Consider the following 21,667-nt stretch of genomic DNA (forward strand, 5'->3'; position numbering starts at 1 on the left):
GATGCCGCATTTTCTCACTCATGCTGTCGATCCCTTTCTCCCTGTCTGGCTCCTTTGGCTACACTTGGAGGCTGCCACCCTCCTTCCCCAGCAGCAGGAGAGGGGCCTGACCACAGACACAGCTCCCCGCTGTCACTAGTGCTGTCTCTTGGGTGATCTCCTGCATGGCTGGCACGGGCAGCAGCCCTGGTCCCTCCCGCCCCTGGCCTGTTGGCCTGGCCAGGGGCACTAGGGGCCAAGCATTCCCCTGGCCTATGGGTGGCAGAGGCTTCGGGGTCGCTGGAGGCCTGAACTCTGGCCTCTCTCCACAAACGAGGGGGCAGGCGCTTACTCCTGTGTGTTTCTCGACACAGAAGCACAGACTCTGCATGATCACCTGACTCCGGGAGCTGGGGCTTTCAGAAAAACGCCAACCCTTGCAAGACCTGCCAGCTGTGGCAGTCCAACCTGACAGTTCCTCAAGGCAGGCCAGGTGCCACGCTGGTGCTGCACCGTTAACCACAGATAGTCCCCGAGGTGGTGAGAATGGGGGCTGACCTTTCACCCCAGGGTCACCAGTCTGACCCCAGCCCAGTCCCAACAGCTGCTCAATGCTGTTCTGACCGGCTGCCAGCCAGCCTGGCGCCTGGTGTGAAATTCACTGGGGTGGACGGAGGAGAGAGGAAACGAACCACAGCTGGGAAGCAGGGCCTGTCACGCCAGCTGCACTGCCCCCAGCCCCAGTGTGCCAGCCCCCAGCCGCAGCACCCCAGGGTCTCCACCCCAGCCGGGGTGGAAGGAGAACGCTGGCTGCCTGTCCTTTTGAGTAATGCCAGGGCGCCGGATTGGCTGCCCTCCACTCACCACGCCCTCCTCGAGGCCACATAACCCGCCATACCCACAGGCTTGTGCCCGTCGTGGCTCGGCTGCCCTGCAGGGTCCGGGTGACGCTCCCCTTAACACGCGCTGAGGTGCTGGGGGTGAGGCCGGCACTGTCGCCTGGCAGAGCCGGGAGCGCAGATCCCAGCTGGCTGCAGTGGACAAAGGGGACCCAGGGGTCAAGCCCGGGGCCGGGACCAGGCAGGGAGTTCGCCTGTGGCACCTGGAACGGGTTCTGCTACTGATTCGCCATCCCAGCCTCGGGCAAGCTGCGAGCTGGAGAATGTCCTCCCCCTCACAAGCCAAGACACCGACCTCAGCGGGGCAGAGACATGCCCGAGGTCAGGGACCTGGCAGCAGGGTGGGACCAGCACCCAGGCATCCTGGCTGCTGGGCTCTGGGCCAGGCCCTGCTGGTCAGCGTGAGAGCACCCAGGGTGCGGGGTGTGGCTGGCATGTCAGAAGGGGGGGCTCCGCATGGGGAAGGGACAGAGGGGCCAAGTGCTGAATTTGTCATTTTCCTCCCTGAGTCCCGGCCACGTTTGTGCCTGCTGCCCAGCCCCCTGGCTGGATCCTGCCCGCTGCCCCAGCCGGACATCAGCTGTGCTGCTGGGACCTGCCTGCTGCCTTGCACCAGGTGAGAACCCAGCGGGGCCCCGAGGGCAGGGCCGTGTCCCCCGCCCTCCCCCCGGCACTGGGCTGCTGGCCTGCTGGCCTGGGGGAGTCATGTGGAGAGCAGCACATGGGTTACCCCTTTAAACCAGGAAAGCTGCCAACAGGCTTTTAACTCCCTTACTACACCTTGCATTAGGTTTTAAGAGGGGCCTTAAATAACATGCCTTTACAGCCCCAGTCGCTCCGTGATCCATCTGCTTCCGGTGCCGTGATTTATGGCCTCTTTTGTGTTGTGCATGCTGGTTACGTGTTCCAGCCACTTCCCCGCTAACGTGGGCCTCCAGCCAGGCAGGTGGGGAGCCTGGACTCCACTAGACGCCTTCTGGCACAGGGCCTCGGCTATGCCCCGGGCGCAGCCTGCAGCCCCCTCAGGCGGGGCCATGCTCTCGCCGCAGGCAGGCAGCTGTCAGCACGGCCCCCTCAGCAGGCCACTGGCCCAGCTCCTTGCCACCTGCACTTGGCAGGAGCCACAGGTCTCTTCTGGCAAGGGCCAGCTGGGGCGATTTCTCTCCCCCCAGGCACGGCCACCAGCAGGGCCCCTGGCACCCCATCTCCCCAGCGGGTTGGCCTGCGTCAACTCCAGACTCGGCTTTTCTCAACGCATCCTGCAAATGATGGGGAACACGTCACCGCCCCGATCCAGCCCCACACCCTGGGCCCTGCCCTGCCATGCAGGGACAGTCTGAGGGCAGCTCCGCAGCAGCTGGAGCCAGGGAGGCAGCCAGTAACGCCCTGTATGGCTCTGGGGAGTGGGAGCCGGGGGCGTGGGTGGGAGCGACGGGGGAGTGTGGCACACTGCTGGAGAGCTTCCTTTCTGCAGGGGGTCTAGTCCCCAGAGCTGGGCTGGGACGCAGGTTCCTGCCAGCCTCCAGCCCCATGCCCAGGCTTCTCACCTACAGTGCCTCCTCCCTACATATTCCGCTGCCCTTTGCCTCTTGGAACTGGGCATCTGTCATTCCTGGGGCAGCCGCTGCTCCTGGCAGGGTCACATTGACCTCTGCACCAGTGCTGCCCCAGGAAAGGGCTGTCACGCTGGGCAGGCCAGACCCTGCAAGTCCTGTCTTCTGCTGAGCAATCCAGGCGTGGGCTCAGAACGGCCAGGGGCCCCAGGGACAGGAGGGGCATGGAACAGGGGCTGAATGCCATGAGGGTCGATCTGTTCAGCTGGGGGTGTCTCCTTGGGGGAGGGTGCAGGCCCCCAATCTATCCTGCCTGGATCCAGAGAATAGCAGGGCACGCTCATAACCTGGGAGAGGGACCCTCCTCTGGCATGGGGACTGTGGAGCTCTGCTCCTGACCCCAGCTCCGCGAGCTTCGACTCCCTCAGGGAACGGATGGCCAGGATCCCCTGGGGGACTAACTTGAAGGGGAAAGGAGTCCAGGAGAGCTGGCTGTATTTCAAGGAATCCCTGTTGAGGTTACAGGGACAAACCATCCCAATGAGTCGAAAGAATAGTAAATATGGCAGGCGACCAGCTTGGCTTAATGGTGAAATCTTAGCGGATCTTAAACATAAAAAAGAAGCTTACAAGAAGTGGAAGGTTGGATATATGACCAGGGAAGAGTATAAAAATATTGCTCGGGCATGGAGGAATGTTATCAGGAGGGCCAAATCGCACCTGGAGCTGCAGCTAGCCAGAGATGTCAAGAGTAACAAGAAGGGTTTCTTCAGGTATGTTGGCAACAAGAAGAAAGCCAAGGAATGTGTGGGCCCCTTACTGAATGAGGGAGGCAAACTAGTGACAGAGGATGTGGAAAAAGCTAATGTACTCAATGCTTTTTTTGCCTCTGTTTTCACTAACAAGGTCAGCTCCCAGACTGCTACGCTGGGCATCACAAAATGGGGAAGAGATGGACAGCCCTCTGTGGAGATAGAGGTGGTTAGGGACTATTTAGAAAAGCTGGACGTGCACAAGTCCATGGGGCCGGACGAGTTGCATCCGAGAGTGCTGAAGGAACTGGCGGCTGTGATTGCAGAGCCATTGGCCATTATCTTTGAAAACTCGTGGCGAACCGGGGAAGTCCCGGATGACTGGAAAAAGGCTAATGTAGTGCCAATCTTTAAAAAAGGGAAGAAGGAGGATCCTGGGAACTACAGGCCAGTCAGCCTCACTTCAGTCCCTGGAAAAATCATGGAGCAGGTCCTCAAAGAATCAATCCTGAAGCACTTGCATGAGAGGAAAGTGATCAGGAACAGCCAGCATGGATTCACCAAGGGAAGGTCATGCCTGACTAATCTAATCGCCTTTTATGATGAGATTACTGGTTCTGTGGATGAAGGGAAAGCAGTGGATGTATTGTTTCTTGACTTTAGCAAAGCTTTTGACACGGTCTCCCACAGTATTCTTGTCAGCAAGTTAAGGAAGTATGGGCTGGATGAATGCACTACAAGGTGGGTAGAAAGCTGGCTAGATTGTCGGGCTCAACGGGTAGTGATCAATGGCTCCATGTCTAGTTGGCAGCCGGTATCAAGTGGAGTGCCCCAAGGGTCGGTCCTGGGGTCGGTTTTGTTCAATATCTTCATAAATGATCTGGAGGATGGTGTGGATTGCACTCTCAGCAAATTTGCGGATGATACTAAACTGGGAGGAGTGGTAGATACGCTGGAGGGGAGGGATAGGATACAGAAGGACCTAGACAAATTGGAGGATTGGGCCAAAAGAAATCTGATGAGGTTCAATAAGGATAAGTGCAGGGTCCTGCACTTAGGACGGAAGAACCCAATGCACAGCTACAGACTAGGGACCGAATGGCTAGGCAGCAGTTCTGCGGAAAAGGACCTAGGGGTGACAGTGGACGAGAAGCTGGATATGAGTCAGCAGTGTGCCCTTGTTGCCAAGAAGGCCAATGGCATTTTGGGATGTATAAGTAGGGGCATAGTGAGCAGATCGAGGGACGTGATCGTTCCCCTCTATTCGACATTGGTGAGGCCTCATCTGGAGTACTGTGTCCAGTTTTGGGCCCCACACTTCAAGAAGGATGTGGATAAATTGGAGAGAGTCCAGCGAAGGGCAACAAAAATGATTAGGGGTCTGGAACACATGAGTTATGAGGAGAGGCTGAGGGAGCTGGGATTGTTTAGCCTGCAGAAGAGAAGAATGAGGGGGGATTTGATAGCTGCTTTCAACTACCTGAAAGGGGGTTCCAAAGAGGATGGCTCTAGACTGTTCTCAATGGTAGCAGATGACAGAACGAGGAGTAATGGTCTCAAGCTGCAGTGGGGGAGGTTTAGATTGGATATTAGGAAAAACTTTTTCACTAAGAGGGTGGTGAAACACTGGAATGCGTTACCTAGGGAGGTGGTAGAATCTCCTTCCTTAGAGGTTTTTAAGGTCAGGCTTGACAAAGCCCTGGCTGGGATGATTTAACTGGGAATTGGTCCTGCTTCGAGCAGGGGGTTGGACTAGATGACCTTCTGGGGTCCCTTCCAACCCTTATATTCTATGATTCTATGATTCAGGTCTGCCAATGGGCTGTGCAGACGCCCAAGGAGAGATTGAAGGAGACCCTAGCGCCAGGAGTGGGCTGCGGCGCTCGCACACTGTGAGGATAATTATCGTTTAAATACCAGCTTTTTGTCAATGGTGTGGTGGAGAATAATTGAGCATAATTGTTCCCATTGTAACAGCAACTGCAGAGTGAGGAGGAGAGGAGCAATAACCACAGAAATGTCAACCTGTCAGCCGTAAATACACCAACTCCTTCTGAAGGTTGGCTCCACGGGGGGGCCCTCGGCCCAGCTGGGGGGGCAGTGCAGAGAGCCAAGCACCTGGCATGCACGCATGCCAGTATCAGCATACATGTCTGCATGTGTTTACCTGCATGGCAGTACACCGTGCACACGCACAGGGGTGAGCGAGCACGTGTAGGCCAACTGGTGTATGTGCACGGGGGTGGGTACACACAGGTGGGGGGTGCACGTGCGGGGCCATGAGGCAGGTGTCAGGCATGGGGGGGTGCACTGAGAGTGGTGGGGTGAGCCGCTTACTCATCCTCTCTGCATGCTGAACCCCCTCTCCGCCATCCCTGCCAACCTCCTGCCTCACCCCTCCTCGGTGCATGCCAGGCCCCTGCCCCCATTCAGCTCAGTTAAAGCCCCTCATACGCAGCAAGGCCGTAAGCGCAGACTGGGAGCGCAAAGGCCTATTCCCATGGGGGTGGAGGAATCAACAGCTGTGAGCAGTGCACCGCACTGGGGCCAGCTCTGTCCATGGGGTGCTGCCCCGCCACGGCCCGGAGCGGCACCCCCTACACCAGTGGTTCTCAACCAGGAGATGCGTACCCGGGGGGGTACACAGAGGGGTACGTCAACTCATCTTGATATTTACCTATTTTTACAACAGCCTCCATGAAAAGCACTAGGGAAGTCAGAACAAACTAAAATTTCATCGGGACACTGCCTGGTTCATACTGCTCTACTCACCGTACACTGAAATGTACGTACAATGGTCATATTCCAGTCGCTTTATTTTAGAACGATATGGTACAATGAGAAAGTCAGCCATTGTTCAGTACTAGTGCGCTGGGACCCTCTGGGATTTCTATGTCTGACTTTGCAAGCAAGTCGCTTTTCTGTGAGGTGAAACTCGGGGTACGCAAGACAGATCAGCCCCCTGAAGGGTACAGGAGTCGTCGGGAAAGGGTGAGAGCTGCCGCTCCACCCCACTCTCTGTACGCGCCCATGAATGCTCTGCTCCCGGCTGTGCTGGGCACCGTCTCTCTGCCCCTGCCAATGACCCTGCGGGGCCGAGGCAGGGAGGGGCGGAGGGCTGCGGGTTGCCCCGTGGCACAGCCCCCTGGGCTGGGCCCTGCTGTGTGCTGGGCGGAGGAGGCCAGCCCTGGCTGTGTGTGCTGGGGGAGGCAGATGCTCCCCACGACAGGGCCTTACAGCCTCTCCTGCTCCGAGATGCGGCTCTCCTTGCCGTCCTCCTGCGCCACGGGCTGGCGCCCCAGCAGGGTCTCCTGCACCGGGAAGTCCTGGCGCTCGTCGTGCTCCTCGCACCCCGCCGTGGCTGGCTGCTGGGGCGGTGCCTGCAACACAAGCTCCACGGGATCCGGCAGCTCCAGGCCCTGCCAGGCAGCGGGAAGGTGAGGTGAGCAGAGGAGGGGGTCCCGTGTGGGGCCAGACCTACGCCTCTCCTCGGGCTGCTGCTGCCCCCTGCTGGGCTGCTGCGGGATAACGGGGCCTACGCCCCCCGGCACAACCCCCCTCTCCGGGGCAGACGCACGGACTCTGCCCCAGCCCCCTGGGAAGGCCCCACTGCCCTCCCCCGCACAGGGCGGTGTCCCCTCGGGGCCAGGCTTGGGACAACACCCCTTTTGCCCCCACGGGGACAGGGCCCAGGCTGGCTCCCACCCCAGGGCATCTCGCTCTCCACCTGCTCTGTCGTCCCCTCTGGCCCGTCCCTGCTCCTCCACGCCAGCGAGCAGCAGGGGGACCCCGGGGCCTGGTGCCGCCTGCCCGGGGAGCAGCAGCCGCTCGGGGCAGAGCATGTGGCCTGTCCCGGTGGGCCGGGAAGGGGAACCCCCTGCTCGGGGCCAGGTCCCTGACTGTGCTCGGCCGCCTGGCAGCTGCTTTCCGGCCCCGGGGAGCGTGGGCAGCGCTGGGTGACGTACCTGCTTCTGTGTGCACTGCTGCAGACCTAGACGGGGAATGGGGACAGAGGGGGAGAGTGAGACTCCGGCCAGGCCCAGTGTGGACACCCGGGGTGGGGAGGGGGAGAAGATGAGAGCCCCAGCCAGGCCCAGCCCAGACACCCCATGGCGGGATGGGGGGACTGCCCCGGCCAGGCCCAGCACGGCATGAACACGTGCTCACCTTGATCTGGGCTCTGCCATTGTGTCCCCTGCTGCCCAGGGTGCTACAGGCCAGAGCCGTGGCTTGACTCAGCCTCACAGAGCTCCCAGCCTGTGCTGGTCAGTAGGTAAAGCAGCAGGTGCCCTGCCGGGGGGAGCCAGGCCGCTGGCACTGCCATGGCAGTCTGGCATTAGCACACATGGGCCCCAGAACCATGAGGTTTATCCCCAGAACAAGCTGAACCGTGATGCCTCAAGCCTGGGCAACGGCAGGCCCCCGGTTGGCAGAATGGTGGGCTCAGCCATGAGCGGTGGAGGGCGAGCACCCTGCTGTGCCCAGGCCCTGGCCCAGCCCACGAGTGGAGGGAGACGCCCGCGCCCCCCGTGCTCACCTTTCTGATACAGGCAGAAGACAGTGAGCCCCAAGAGACAGGCTGCAGTAAAGGCCATAATGGAGATCAGCACTGGGGAACGGCCACGGCCAGGCTCTGACAAGAGAAAAGGGAGACGGCTGCTGAGCCCTGTGCTCCCAGCGTAACGCCCTCCCCCTCACACTGAGCCGCTCTCAACCACACCCCACCTACAGCACCCACTGCTGGGGAGACCCCCCACACCAACAGGAGCGGCAAGTACTGCATATCTGCATTCAAAGGGAGCCTGAAGCTCCTCGCAAACTGTATTGTGTCTGCAGGGATCAACGCGTCCACCAGTGAAATGCAGCCAACTCTGGGGAGGACCTGGCAGCTTTCTACAGCTGCACAGCACTGTGAGACAGGGACTGCAACAGCAGGGGCCGGAGGGGGCAGAATGGACGCGCCCCCCTGGCGCAACACGCTCGCCCTGGCAGAACGCACTGTGAAGCGTTAGCTGACGCACACTGCCAGGCCCTGGGTTCTGTGCCACCCACGGGCAGCAGGTGCCGCAGCGCTGCACGCCTTCGCAGGGAGAGCGCTGGGGCAGACTGGCGCACGGTTCCCCTTGCCAGAGTGCTGGCCAGACTCGAAAGCCCTGGGGTTCCCCATCCAAGAACTCACCCACCTGGGATCTGCACAGCTGTTGCACGCTGATAGCCACAGGCTGCTTGGCACTTACCACAAGCCACATCCAAGAGGTTTGTCCCAGTCGTCTTCAGCACCAGCCCCCGCGTCTCACACCTGCAGAGAGGGGCAGAGCTGGGTTCATACCCGGAGCCAGGAGGGCAGCAAAGCACCCTGCACGTGGGCACCGGGGAAACACGTCACACAAGGAGGAGAGCTGCTGCTGTGAAAGGGGCCCGGAGCTACGAGCTGGCAGTGCGCTGCAGTGCGTGGGGAGAACAGCACAGACCAGGCCCCAGGGAACTCAGTGGGCTGGACCCCAATCCCCTTCCCAGCGGTTTAAATCCAGAGCGAGCCCCTGGCTGCAACTACACTCACACCCGGTAGCCAGACCAGAGCTGAGGAGACAGATGTGGGGAGCTGCCTGCAGGAAGGGAGGGGCCCGGCTAGAAGCCTGTGCCCCCAACCACGGGATTGGGCCCTGCCCTCTGCCTGGGTAGGAGGGAAGGGAGTGTGATGCCCTCCCTCAGCATCTCCTGGCAGCCACCCGCCAGCCGGGGGTGTTTGCCCCGGCCTGCTGCTGAGACGGGAAATACCTGTGAGCTGCAATGGCTGCCCCTAGGCCTGGCCCCAGGCGCTCTCCTTTGGTCCCTGGGCCGCAGGGACACGGAGCATGATGCGCACGATGGGCCGTCTGGGAGCCCCACGGAGCACCTCGGCAAGGTGCTACTGGTACGGCCCGCGGGCTCCTGGCCTGCAGCAACGGGGTTGGCCAGGCGACGTGGGCTCATGGGTAACCCCACCTGTCCAGCAGTGCACCCAGCTCTCGGGGGCTCACTTCAACCAGGAGGTTGAGCCATTGGGAAGGGTTCAGCAAAGAGCTCGGAGACTGACTCAGGGCTGGGAAACCTGCCTCCAGGAGAGCCTGCCACAGCGTGGTGGGGTTATTAGGGCCAAGAGACGGCTGCGAGGGGACTTGGTCGCAGTCTCAGGCCCTACGTGGGGTGATGTCTGCTAGCAGACCGAGGCCAAAAGAGAGCCAGCCGGGGGAGCTGCAACGTGACAAATGCAGCCAGCAAACAGGGTGCAAATTTCAAGCAGAAAAAGTGTCATTATCCCAGGAGCGGCTTCCCAAAAGACAGGGGGACACGCAGCCCTGGACTCCTCAATGCAAGACCAGCTGTCGGGTTCCCAAAGATTCCTCCAGGGGTTATGGGGGGTGCCACGCAGGGGTCAGCTCTGCCCCTCCCCCCAGTGGTTATGGGGGGTGCCATCCAGGGGTCACCTCTGTTCCCCCCCCAGTGGTTATGGGGGGTGCCATGCGGGGGTCAGCTCTTCTCCCCCCCAGTAGTTATGGGGGGTGCCATGTGGGGGTCAGCTCTTCTCCCCCCCCAGTGGTTATGGGGGGTGCCATGCGGGGGTCAGCTCTTCTCCCCCCCCCCAGTGGTTATGGGGGGTGCCATGCGGGGGTCAGCTCTTCTCCCCCCCCCCCAGTGGTTATGGGGGGTGCTATGCGGGGGTTAGACTAAGGGTCAGACTGGGTTCTTCTGGCCCTTTTGTCCCTGCTGCGCAGCTGGGGGGCGCTGGGCTGGAAGGGGCGCTCTCCGGGGTGCATGGCCAAGGGACGGCCCTTGCAGCCCGCTCCACTCACCCACGTGCTGCCCACTGCCCATTTCCAGTGGTGGCAAGAGCAGCAAAGGGGAAGAAGGCAGCTGCTGGGCCTGGCAGCCGAGATGACAGGGTGGCTGGGGTGCTCTGCTTGCCCCTGTGCCCACTCCCCCGGCCTGCGCTCACAGTCTGTGCCACCCCACCCAGGCCCTACCAGGGCTCATGTCACCTGCTGCTGCACCTATGTGGTGCACCCCCCCCATGCCACCTGCAGCAGGAGCTGAGCTGGCATGAGCAGCACGGGCTGTGTGGCAGAGAGAGAGAGGGCCGGTGTGGGCGCAGCCTCAGCTGCCTTTGAATCAGGAGTTTCGGGTCTGTACCTCGTCCAGGGGCGGCACGGCTCGGAGGCGGAGGAGGTGTTGGAGAAGCTGCCATGTTCACACGGCACGCAGGCTGTGTCTGAAAAGTTGTCGGCTGTAATGGAGCAGAGTGGGCAACGGGCAGGTCAGTGTCATGCCAGGGGAAGGCAAGGTGGTTTGCAGGTGCCAGGCAGGGCCCCTAGTTCCCAAAGCCCTCGGGCAACTGCAGCAGGGGATGGAACAGCTGAGTGATTCCAGCCTGTGCGCGTCTCCCCAGGAAGCACTGGGTGCCCCTCACTAGGGCAAGACCCTGGCACCCCTTGTAGGGGAAGCCCTGGTGGGACTCTGATCTGGGGGGCGTGATCCCTGGGCCGCGCTGGGGTGAATCAGCTCCAGCCCTGGCCCCCGGCAGGGGAGCTCTCGGCTAGCTGGAGCATCACCTCACCTTTCCGAGCGACTCCTTCGCCCGGCTTGCACTTTGTGACGTTCAAGCAGGTCTGGCAGGCGGGGCTAGAGCAGAACATGCCCTGCAGGCACTCACACACGGCATCGCGCTTGGCGTCCCCGGGGCTCCTCGTGAGAAGTCCAGCATCTGGGCAAAGGGGATGAGACAAGGGATCAGCACTCCAGGGAGTCGGTGCCGGCAACACCTCCTGCCAAGCAGGCCATGAGCCTAGGATGGCAGGTGAGCAGGGGGCGGGTGCCAGGCTGCAAGGACCCCAGGAGCCGCTGAACATTAGCCAGGAGGCCTGGTTTCACCTCCCCCAAGAATGAACACCCCCAACGGCACCTACTCAAATCGCAGGATCTGTGGGGGGTGCAGTGTCTCTCCTTGGTCCAGCCGGACTGGAAGTGTCCCGCCTCGCACGCCCCGCAGTCAGTGTTCTTCGAGGCCGTGCAGTCAGACAGCAGCTTGTCTCCTGCAACGCAGAGCACGCAGGGGTCAGCGAAGAACAGCGCCTCCTGCTGCCAGACCCAGCATGGCCAGACCCAGCCTCTCCCAGCAGGAGGCGCTGTAGGGAAGACTGAGAACCCCGGCTGCCTCAGGGGAGCAAGGCAGAGAGTCACGTCCCAGCCCCCGGCGAGGCTGCCCGGAGTCGGGACACTGCTCCATACCTGGCCCACAGCGGCGGCAGCACCTGCCATCATGCGGATACTGCTCTGGGGTGCAGTTCACGTCGCTGCCAGACGCCCAGTGCTGGAACAGAAGAGAGCAGCGAGTTCAGCCAGGGATGGGTCCATGCTCCATGACCCCCCCCATTCTTCCTTGCCCCCTCGCTCCTGCAGGCAGCTCACTTGGCCTCTGCATCCCAGGCCCTGTGCAGAGGCTGCTCCCTGCACTCTCACCAACACCCACGTTAACCACAGACCGTGCACAGCTGGGTTCAGCTGCCTCCGCAGTGCCAGGCCTCCCTTGAAGTGGGATCCCACCGGTTCCGGTGTGGTGTGCGGGTGCAGCTCTCTCTCCTGCTTCACCTCGCAGCTAGTGAGCACGGTGCCACTCGGGTGGCAGCCTGTGCCAACAGGGCACGCCTGGGCGCCACTGACAGGAGTTCCCGCCCTGCCTGCCCCTGCCCACGGGCTGCCAGCTTCAACCCCTGCGGTGGGGGGCAGGGCACAGAGCAGACCCAACTGCCCCTTCCTCCCGTCGCCGTGGGGCCATCCTCCCAGGTCAAGGTGGGTTGAAGGGAGGAGCCTGTAGGCACTGGGGCTTGGACCTGGGGCAGCCCTGGTGCCCCAGGGGAGCCTCTTCTCCCGCTTGTGACAGTGACCCACCAAGCCCCAGCTCTGCACCAGCGAACCAAGCAGGTGCCTGGGGCGGCCAATGTAAAGGGGCAGCAGGACGGCGGGCTCTGGGGCGGCAATCCGCCCTCGGCGGCAGTGGGAATTCGGCAGCTGCTCCATCACAGCGTGCTTCGCGCACTGCGCCAATTCAGCGGCGGGGACGCGACTCTTCTTCGGTCGCCGGCAGCAATTCGGCAGCTGCACCATCACTCCGCCTCCGCGTTCGGCGGCAAGGTTTTTTGTTTTGTTTTGTTTTTGCCACTTGGGGCGGCAAAAACGCTGGAGCCGGCCCTGCCCGGGAGTGGCCAACGGGTGCATGCTGGCAGAGCCCTGGCTGCCCCGGGGAGTTCTCTGAGAAACAGGATTTGGGCTGAAAGGGGAATCAAGAAGAAAGATTCTGACCTCCCGTGTCACTAGCAGCCTCCATGTTGGGAAGGGGAACTGAATGGGGCCCAAACCCCCAGCCTGGGCTGGGCCCCTGCTTTGCCAACCCTACAGGATTGTCCTGGAGTCTCCAGGAATTACAAATTAAACGTTAATCAGAGATTATGTCCTGTGCTGAAACCTCCAGGAATACGTCCACCAAAATTGGCAACCATAGCCCCTGCGTCTTCCCCCTCAAAATGCCTAGTTCAGGCCCATGCTGCAGGCCTGGTCCAGCCCCTCCCCACATTTGGAGAGTGGAACCCCGGAGCCTCTGCTTGGAATCTGGCAGCCCCAGCCCCAGTGTTGCGTGTTCAGCTGCCATCTATGCTGGTTCGGGAGCATCCCTGGCGTCCTTGGGGAGTGCCACGCTGCATCAGGCCGCTGTTTACTTTTGCTCCCTTGCAGGCCTGGGACTGGTGCCTGTTGCATTCCTGGACACTGTCACAGCTTGTATCCTCCCCCAGCACCTTCTTTGTTACCCAAAGCTGCCCCATCCCTCTGGCCACCTCTCCTGCCCCCTCAAACCAGCCCTGCCCCTGCTGTCCCTATGCCACAGTAACGCTCCCTAACCGGAGCCAGGGTCCCGGAGCAGCAGGAGAGCAGTAGCTGGGTGTGGGCTCAGCTCTTGCTTTGTCTCTGGTGGTTACTCCAACCCCCTATTTCAGAAAGAAAGTGAAAGTGAAGCCAGTAGCCTGGCTAGAGGGGAGCAGGGCAGCAGCCTGGCCCCAGCTCCGGCTGGGCCCTTTGGACAGGGAATAGGGACTCCAGACCCTGCCCTCCCTCCCCACTACACCCCAGTCAAAACCTGGAGCCCCAGGGGTGCCAGACAGCAGGGTGGACCGTCTGGGAGGCAGGGAAATCAAAGCAGATGAAGGGAAATTCCCAGCCACAAAAATGAGGAACCAGCAAACTGCCAGGCCAGAGCAGGAGCCTTGGTTCTCACAGATGCTGTGAGCCTAGGTTCCCTCCAGGCAAAATCCCCAAGCCCAGGATAGGGGAGAGGACAGATATGGGTGATATGCGCTCCCCTCCCCTCCCCTCGGGGCTCTCTCCCCCACCCCAAGAGCAGAGCCTGTAAACACCACTGGAGGCCCCCCCCCGCAGCTGGGTATATTCTGCCAGCCCTGGCAGCTCCAGGGCAGGGATGGAAGACGCATCACGGGGCCTTTACAAGGAACCTGGGCAGAGCCCGGGGCCATGGGCTGTAGGGCGGGATCCGCCCTGTGCACTCCTGGTGCCATCGCTCATGTCGAGGGAGCTGTGATTCCAGCCAGCCAGAGGGAGCCCTGCATCTCGCCCACCACACCCCAGTCTGCGCGGCACCGGGGGCTGTCGCTGGCCCCCTCCAGGCCGGAGAACACCCTCCTCCGATCGGCCCTCGAGTGGCACCAGGCTCGGGATTCGCTCTGCCAGTGAGGCCCAAGGGAGGGGAAGTGGGGCAGTGCCACCCTTTCGCCCCCTCGCTGCCCGGGTAGGGGCATTGGCTCCTACGAGACGGCAGGGCAAAGCCCTGCCAAGCCCCCGAGTGCCCTAGGGAGCCGGGCTCTGCGTGCCAGGGCTCTGCAGCCGGCTGCACCATCGCGGGCTTCCCAGGGAAAGAAAGTGAAACTCACCGTGAGCAGACAGCCCCCGAGCAGCAGGCAGAGCAGGCGGCAAGGTGGCATGGTGCAGCTGGGCCTTTGGCAAGCAGCTGGGAGGGAGGCGAGGCAGAGCTGCTATAAACTCCTCAGCCTCAACACCCGCCCAGGAAAGGGGCTGGGCAGCCCCCAGCAGCAAAACTCCTCCTCCCTCGGCATCCACCGCTGGGGCTCGCCTGGGCCAGGACTTCCCCAGGCAGCCTGTGGCCAGCGGGCCCCTGGCAGGGCAGCGTGTGCAAAGCAGCCAGGCTGGAAGGGCCCCCTCGCCGGAGCCGCGTCCCCAGGGGCACAGAGGGTGCCGGGAGCCATTAACCCGAACTGCAAACCCCATGTGTGATGGAAACCATGTCAAGCCAGGGGGTGCGCCGCCCCCCGCCACAGCACCTGTGCCCCCAGGCAGCTCTTGGCTCTGTGTCAGCCTGGCCACAGCAGCGAGTCAGCCTATGGCACTGGGCAGCTAGGAACTTCCAGCGCAGCCTGCAGGCAGCTCCCGGCCCCAGGGCAGACAGGGCCATCGCCCCACAAGGCCCTGGGGACAACAGCAGGGCCCATCAGTGCCGGGGGCCGCTAGGGGCTGGGGCACGCCGTGACTGGTGGGGAGCAGCGGAGGCCAGTGCATCGGAGACACAGGAACACTGGGGTCCCTTGGTGATCTGCCCCCGAAGACAGGGGGGGCAGGCCGTCTGGCCCACCCAGAGAATGTGCGGGGGTCGAGTGGGACGAGCGCCGGGCTGCCCCTTCTGCCCACCAGACTGAAGGGTCAAGCTGCCAGGATGACTATGAGTCACCAACATAATGTGGCCGTGACAAAGGCAAATGCGAGCCTAGGATGTCCCCGGTGAAGCAGCTCCAGGCGCTAGAGAAGAATAGTAATGCCATTGTCCAAGGCCTGGTGAGCCCACAGGTGGAATCCTGTGTGCAGGCTGGGCACCCGTGGTCAAGAAGGATTAATTTACACTGGAGCAGGGGCAGAGCCAGAGAAGAGTGACTAGGTGCTCAGGAGACTGGAGGGCTGATTTCATGAGAAGAGCCTGGCTTGGTTAGTCTAGCAAAAAGCAAGCTGAGCGAGCCTATGAGTGCACTCTGGAAACACATTGGGGATGAACCCCAGAGAGGGTGAAGAGCTATTGAAGCTAAAGAACAAGGCTGGTACAAGACTGAACAGCTAGAAACCAGCCAGGAACAAATTCCAGCTGGAATTTAGAAAGTTACGGACCATCAGAAGCTGAGGTTCTGGACCAGCCTCCCAGTAGGAGTTCTGGAGGCAAACAGTTTTACAAGCGAGCGGGACCAATGTATGGTGTCCCTAGCCTCTGTCTGCCAGAGCTGGCAATGAGCGACAGGGGATGGATCACTTGGTGATTCCCGGTTCTGTTCCTTCCCTCTGAAGCCTCTGGCACCGGCCACAGTCGGCAGACAGGGTACTGGGCTAGATGGGCCTTTGGTCAGTCCCCAGAGCGAGGGGCCAGCCAGGGGCAATGGGGCCTGGCATGGCAGACCCTGCTCCGCCCAATGCAAGGGTACTATTTACAAACCAACAGTTGCCAGACAGTGGCCTGCCTGGCCTTGTGCTGCCAACATGCCCCTTCCCCTCGGGTGGGCCCATGCCATACCACCCAACACACCCCGACTCCCTATGGCCAGAGGCCCCCCCGGACCCACTATGCCCCACACCGCCCCCCAGACCCACCCACAAATGCCCAGCACCCCCCACAGAACCCCCACTCCCTAGTGCCCCAACACACACAGATCCTCTGTGCCCCTTCACAGCCCAGCACCCCCCATAAATACTCCCCACAGACCCATTCCCCCAAGCTCTGCCTCCCGACCGCATTCACTGGCCCTGCTGGGAGGTGACTTTGTCTGCCGGGCTGAGCCAGCAGCGCAGCCAGGGCTGGTCCCAGGGCTGGCAATTGCTCTGGCCCCTCGGGAGTGGTGCGATCAGCCAGGCCAGGACCTGCCCTAGCTGGGGTCCCTCAAGACGCACTTGCCTGGAGGGGCCCAGCCAAGCCCCTCACACTGTTCCCCCCGCACACACACATGGCTGAGACTGGCCAGGCTTCTCCACCAGTCCCAGGTGGCTCAGCTCCGGGGAGACAGGTGGGGCCCCACAGATAGTGGGAAGCAGAGACTGCCCAGAGCCGGAGGTGCACTGGGGTCCAGCCAGGGGGCTGAGAGAAGCAGGGGGTGGGGACAGGGGGTGGAGAGGAGCCCTCAGCCAGCTGGCGGGCAGTTGGATTAGTTGGGTTCCCTGGACTGTCTCTCTAGGGTCTCCGGGGCCCTTTGGATCATTTCTCTCCAGTCACAGGGATTTGTGACTCCCTCCAGGTTCCTGTCAGCTGTGTCAGTCACCTGCAGGTCCTGCCCCCCTCTCCAGGCCAGCGGAAGTCTGTATCTATGCCTGAGCAATTCTGGGGAATCCAGCCCCTGCCAGCAGGCTGGGATCCTGGGGCCCACACGCAGGAGGGGGTGTTTGTGCTTTTCCTGCTAACAGCCTGGAAGCAGAAGCTCGAGGTTTCAGTTCAGTCTCTTGAGGTGGGTTTCAGTAATTCCCATCTGGGATTAAGCTGTGAAGATGAAATGGAGACCCCCATGAGGACACAATATCTGCCCAGAGGGGCCCGCCAACAAGGGGGATAGTGTCTCCCCAGAGGACCCACCCTCCCCGAAGAGGGCAGTATCTGCTTTCAAGGGCCATGAACACAGAAAGAGGGGAGGACAGAGAATCCAGCAGCTCCTGGTGAGTGTGGGAGGCTCCCACACTGCCTCCCTGCTTGGAGAAATTCCCAGGGGATGTGGCGAGGGCCCTGTGGGTTCCAGACTCTTCTGCTTTCTGTAGAGGAGAATGTCCCAGGGACTTCCTGTTGGTTTGTGCATTTCCCACTGCACATTCATTGTAGAGAGGAAACCCTGGCTGGGGACAAGGGAGAAGCTCTGGCAAAGGTTTATGCCTCAATGCCCACGTAAGAATCCCCAGGACACCGGATCACAGGCCCAGGTTACAGGAAGCTGTCTGGCCTGCAGCTGCCCCAGTGCAGCGTGCCCCTCCCCTCCCCCACAGCTGCCCCAGTGCAGCGTGCCCCACCCCTCCCCTCCCCCACAGCTACCCCAGTGCAGCGTGCCCCGCCCCTCCCCCCGCAGCTGCGCCAGTGCAGAGTGCCCCGCCCCTCCCCCGCAGCTGCACCAGTGCAGAGTGCCCCGCCCCTCCCCCTGCAGCTGCACCAGTGCAGCGTGCCCCTCCCCTCCCCTCGCAGCTGCGCCAGTGCAGCGTGCCCCTCCCCTCCCCTCGCAGCTGCGCCAGTGCAGAGTGCCCCACCCCTCCCCCGCAGCTGCGCCAGTGCAGCGTGCCCCGCCCCTCCCCTCCCCCCGCAGCTGCGCCAGTGCAGCGTGCCCCTCCCCTCCCCTCCCCCCGCAGCTGCGCCAGTGCAGCGTGCCCCTCCCCTTCCTTCCCCCCGCAGCTGCGCCAGTGCAGAGTGCCCCGCCCCTCCCCCCGCAGCTGCGCCAGTGCAGCGTGCCCCGCCCCTCCCCTCCCCCTGCAGCTGCGCCAGTGCAGTACCCCTCCCCTCCCCCGCAGCTGCGCCAGTGCAGCGTGCCCCGCCCCTCCCCTCCCCCCGCAGCTGCACCAGTGCAGAGTGCCCCGCCCCTCCCCCCGCAGCTGCGCCAGTGCAGCGTGCCCCGCCGCTCCCCTCCCCCCGCAGCTGCCTCAGTGCAGCGTGCCCCTCCCCTCCCGCATGCCCAGAGCTGCCCCGGTGCAGCGTGCCCCCCTGCTCCCGTGTGCCCTGTGCTGAGGACCGGTCCCAGGGCTCACAGGTGACGGGAGTGGCGCTGGGAGTGCATTCAGCATGGCGCTCGCGGGGCTCCACGGAGGCATAAAGCCAGAACCTTCCACCACCCCACCCAGCTGCGGCTCCTCTACTGTTCTCATTTGTAGGGCTGCCACGGAGAGGAAGTCGAATCGTTCTGGCTGTTGTGGGCGGCGGCTGGGAGCCATGTGACTGGACACCCACCCCACCCTCTGCTGTCATTTCCCACAAGTGACTCTTGCTCACCAAATATAAACTGCCCCAGGGGAGATCTCCTGAGAGACATCATGCAAATGGCCATGTCGGGAGGAAGGGGGTTTCTGGACTCAGTGCCCTGGCCTTGGAAATCCCCTCTGGCAGCCCCCTGCTCTGGAGGAAATGTGGGGGCCTCGGGTTAAGTGACTGCTCTGTGTAGCTCAGGGAGCTGAGACCCCTCACACCAGGGGTCTGTGGAGGGCTCTTGTCCTTCAGTGCCTGTAACTTCCCAGCACACACCTCTCCCAGCCTCTGAATCCCAGACACCAGTTCCCATCAAGGCAGTAATTACCTTTAGAACTTAGAGCCTATTCCAATGAACTCAGGCCCTGGATCAGGGCCCTCCTGGAGCTGGCAGCAGGAGCTTCTTGGCCAGGCCACTTTGAGCCAAAGCAGCGGAGACGCTCTCGAACTCGGGCAAAGCTCTGTTTATGTTGAGTCATCGTCTCCTCTCTCGTTCCTGGGAACGCCTCTGCTGGGGGAGGGCTGGGGCTGCCTGGCGGTGGCGTGAGGGGAAGGTGCCCAGTCAGGGGCACGGCATCAGGGAAGGTTCATAACCTGCTCCAGTGTTTACTCATTTACCCATGTGACAAAGCTGCCTTGGCTCCTTCGCTGTGTGGTTAGCTGACATCACCGCCACCAACGCATGGGCTGGTGTAGGTGTAAGCAGGGGAATGGTCCCGCTATGGTGGGGAACTTTCCTGGTGTATGCACTACCCCGGTGAAATGGGCTAGCGAACGGATCTGAGTCCTCGCTCCCAATCCCTTCACCCGCAGGCCGGCCTGCCCTCGAGGACTCCCCTTCCTCCCTCCTCGTAACCCCGACACGGCTGGGCCCAGGGTTCCTGGGGGGCTGGGCCCGCAGTCTTGTTGTGGTCACGTAGGGCAGGGGCCTGGGTGTCCCCGCTCTGGTGCTCTCTCCGCACTGGACGCTTCCCTGACCCACTGATTATTACCTATAGTTCCAAGCAAATATGATTTATTAAACAGCAACCAATTTAAAAAAAATAAGGAAAAAACAGGAACGGCTAAAGGAAAACCCGTCACCCCACTCTGTGGCCCAGGGACCGCACAAGCAGCAGTCTCTGGAGGACAAGGGAAGTTCAGTCTGTCCCTCACATGTCCCAGGCCTCTCTCTCAGGCCCTGGCTGTGCTGCAGGGATGCTGCGGGTCGGACACTTGCTCTGGCAGTGGCCACACACCCTCAGGCTTTCGGTGGCCGGACCCTTCTTTGCAGCGTCAGGTCCCCCCGCCCCCCAGTTGGGGTTACAATCCCCCTCCAAGTCTGGCCTGCAAGGCCTCTTGGTTGGGGGTGTCTCCCTGCGCTGGGCCCGCTGCCTGTGATTCCACCCTCGCTCTCCCCAGCTGCTCACCACACCCAGCTCCGGACTGCTCCAGCCCCAGCTCCGTCACTCGGTCTCTGCATGGCTGCTGCTGCTACTCTGCCTCCAGCTCCCTGGGCTGCTTCTCTGGCCCCTCTGGCTCTGGTTGCAGCAGCTCTGCTCCCAGCACAGGTCTGCTCTCTGGGCTGCTTCTATGGCTCTGCTCCCAGCGCTGACCTGCTCCCTGGGCTGCTTCTCTGGCCGGTGTGACCCTGCTCCCCAGCTCAGCTCAGGTTCCTGCTCCCTTAGCTCAGCCCCACTCTGTTCCAGGCCATTCCAGCTCACACGGAGGAGGAGGACAGGACCCCCCGGCCTCCTGACTCCCTCATCAGCCTGCCCACCCCATCAGGCTGACCTGGAGCATTGGCCTCTCCCCATTGGCCCTGGCGACTCTCTGTCTCAGGGTCCTGATTTCCCATTGACCCTTCCCCTTTCTCTTGGTACTGGGAGCTAGCCAACCAAAACAAACAAAAAAAAACCCACTGAGTTTTAGTAAGCGGCCAAGAGTCCCCTTACGTAGGGTTACCGACCGTCCCACACAGATTCCATAAAGGAGGCTCATGTGTCTCTAACTAGTTCACACAACATTATCATGACTCTCATGAGAGCTGGTCTTTTCCTAAAAGCCCCAGCTCCTGGAGTCAGGTGATGGTGGCAGAATCTCTGCTTCCATTTACAATAAAGGAACTTATCCTGACCATCCTGTTCACTTAGTAAAGCTTGAAAATAGGCCCCTGAAAGGCTTTCGCACCAGGTACCACAGAAAAAGGACCCAGCAAGTATTAGTAACAAGCTAGTTTCATGACTGTTTGGAGCCTGGCTCATGATGCTCAAACCCTTGGGAGTGGTGATGTTGCCAAATGCAGACTGAGGTCCTGACTCTGGGCAGATTTGGGAGTAAGGGGGGCTTTCAGCTGCAGCTGCACATTTTGGATTGCTGTAGGGCTGGCGTAGCACTAGGAGCATGTTAGAGTAGCCCTGTGGACAATGTTAGCCTATGAGACCCTCCCACCTCCCCCTCTTGCCTCAGCACACCCCTGTGTGCGTCTGCGCTAGGCGGTTCCTACCCCAGAGCAGCGTGAAGGGCCCGCAGCAGGGGCCAAGATTCCCAGTTAACCAGGCTAGGCAAGTCCCCGGCTGCCCATGCTGGTTCCCGCTCTGAAGATTTAGGGTCTTGTGGCACCATCTAGTGGCCACTGGAAGTTTCAGCTGCTCCGTGACTATCTCACAAACACGCTTGCTTTTTTAAAAAGAAAAGGAGGACTTGTGGCACCTTAGAGACTAACAAATTTATCTGAGCATGAGCTTTCGTGAGCTACAGCTCAATTCATCAGATGCATTCAGTGGAAAATACAGTGGGGAGATTTATATACACAGAGAACATGAAACAACGGGTGTTACCACACACACTGTAACCAGAGTGATCAGGTAAGGTGAGCTATTACCATCAGGAGAGCGGGCGGGGGGGGGGGGGTGACTTTTGTAGTGATAATCAAGGTGGGCCATTTCCAGCAGTTGACAAGAACATCTGAGGAACTGGGGGGTGGGGTGGGGAAATAAACATGGGGAAATAGTTTTACTTTGTGTAATGATCCATCCACTCCCATACTCTATTCAAGCCTAAGTTAAAAGGGTAGGGGACAATTTCCTGCTGCAAGTGCTGGAGGAACCAAATAGGGGCAGAGCTCTTCTTGACCTGCTGCTCACAAACTGGGAAGAATTAGTAGGGGAAGCTAAAGTGGATGGGAACCTGAGAGAGAGTGACCATGAGATGGTCGAGTTCAGGATCCTGATACAGGGAAGAAAGGAGAGCAGCAGAATACGGACCCTGGACTTCAGAAAAGCAGACTTTGACTCCCTCAGGGAACTGATGGGCAGGATCCCCTGGGAGAATAACATGAGGGGAAAAGGAGTCCAGGAGAGCTGGCTGTATTTTAAAGAATCCTTATTGAGGTTACAGGGACAAACCATCCCGATGTGTAGAAAGAATAGTAAATATGGCAGGCGACCAGCTTGCCTTAACAGTGAAATCCTTGCTGATCCTGAA

General features: G+C 61.1%; 1 protein-coding gene and 1 long non-coding RNA gene across 5 annotated transcripts; one reads left to right on the top strand and one right to left on the bottom strand.

Moving 5' to 3' along the window:
- Positions 1–5,981: 5,981 nt before the first annotated feature.
- CD40 (CD40 molecule) lies at positions 5,982–18,193 on the bottom strand. 4 transcript variants are annotated; one of them, XM_048820264.2, is made up of 9 exons: positions 17,989–18,193; positions 11,449–11,530; positions 11,127–11,252; positions 10,778–10,924; positions 10,354–10,447; positions 8,421–8,482; positions 7,721–7,816; positions 7,149–7,174; positions 6,286–6,602 (listed from the first exon to the last, which is right to left on the bottom strand). In XM_048820264.2, exons 1-9 carry the CDS (start codon positions 18,169–18,171, stop codon positions 6,417–6,419), a joined length of 1,002 nt encoding a protein of 333 aa, XP_048676221.1. In that variant the 5' UTR covers positions 18,172–18,193; the 3' UTR covers positions 6,286–6,416. The 4 variants fall into 4 exon arrangements, with proteins under 4 accessions (XP_048676219.1, XP_048676220.1, XP_048676221.1 ...); XM_048820265.2 differs by lacking the exon at positions 17,989–18,193 and adding an exon at positions 14,157–15,804; XM_048820262.2 differs by lacking the exon at positions 7,149–7,174 and having other exon boundaries at positions 5,982–6,602.
- LOC142068780 (uncharacterized) lies at positions 16,608–20,318 on the top strand. The gene is made up of 2 exons (XR_012664651.1): positions 16,608–16,920; positions 18,112–20,318. It is a non-coding gene; the product is annotated as an uncharacterized LOC142068780 (long non-coding RNA).
- Positions 20,319–21,667: the final 1,349 nt, after the last annotated feature.

This window comes from Caretta caretta, chromosome 13 (genome assembly GCF_965140235.1).
Source record: "Caretta caretta isolate rCarCar2 chromosome 13, rCarCar1.hap1, whole genome shotgun sequence".
Classification (NCBI taxonomy): domain Eukaryota; kingdom Metazoa; phylum Chordata; order Testudines; family Cheloniidae; genus Caretta; species Caretta caretta.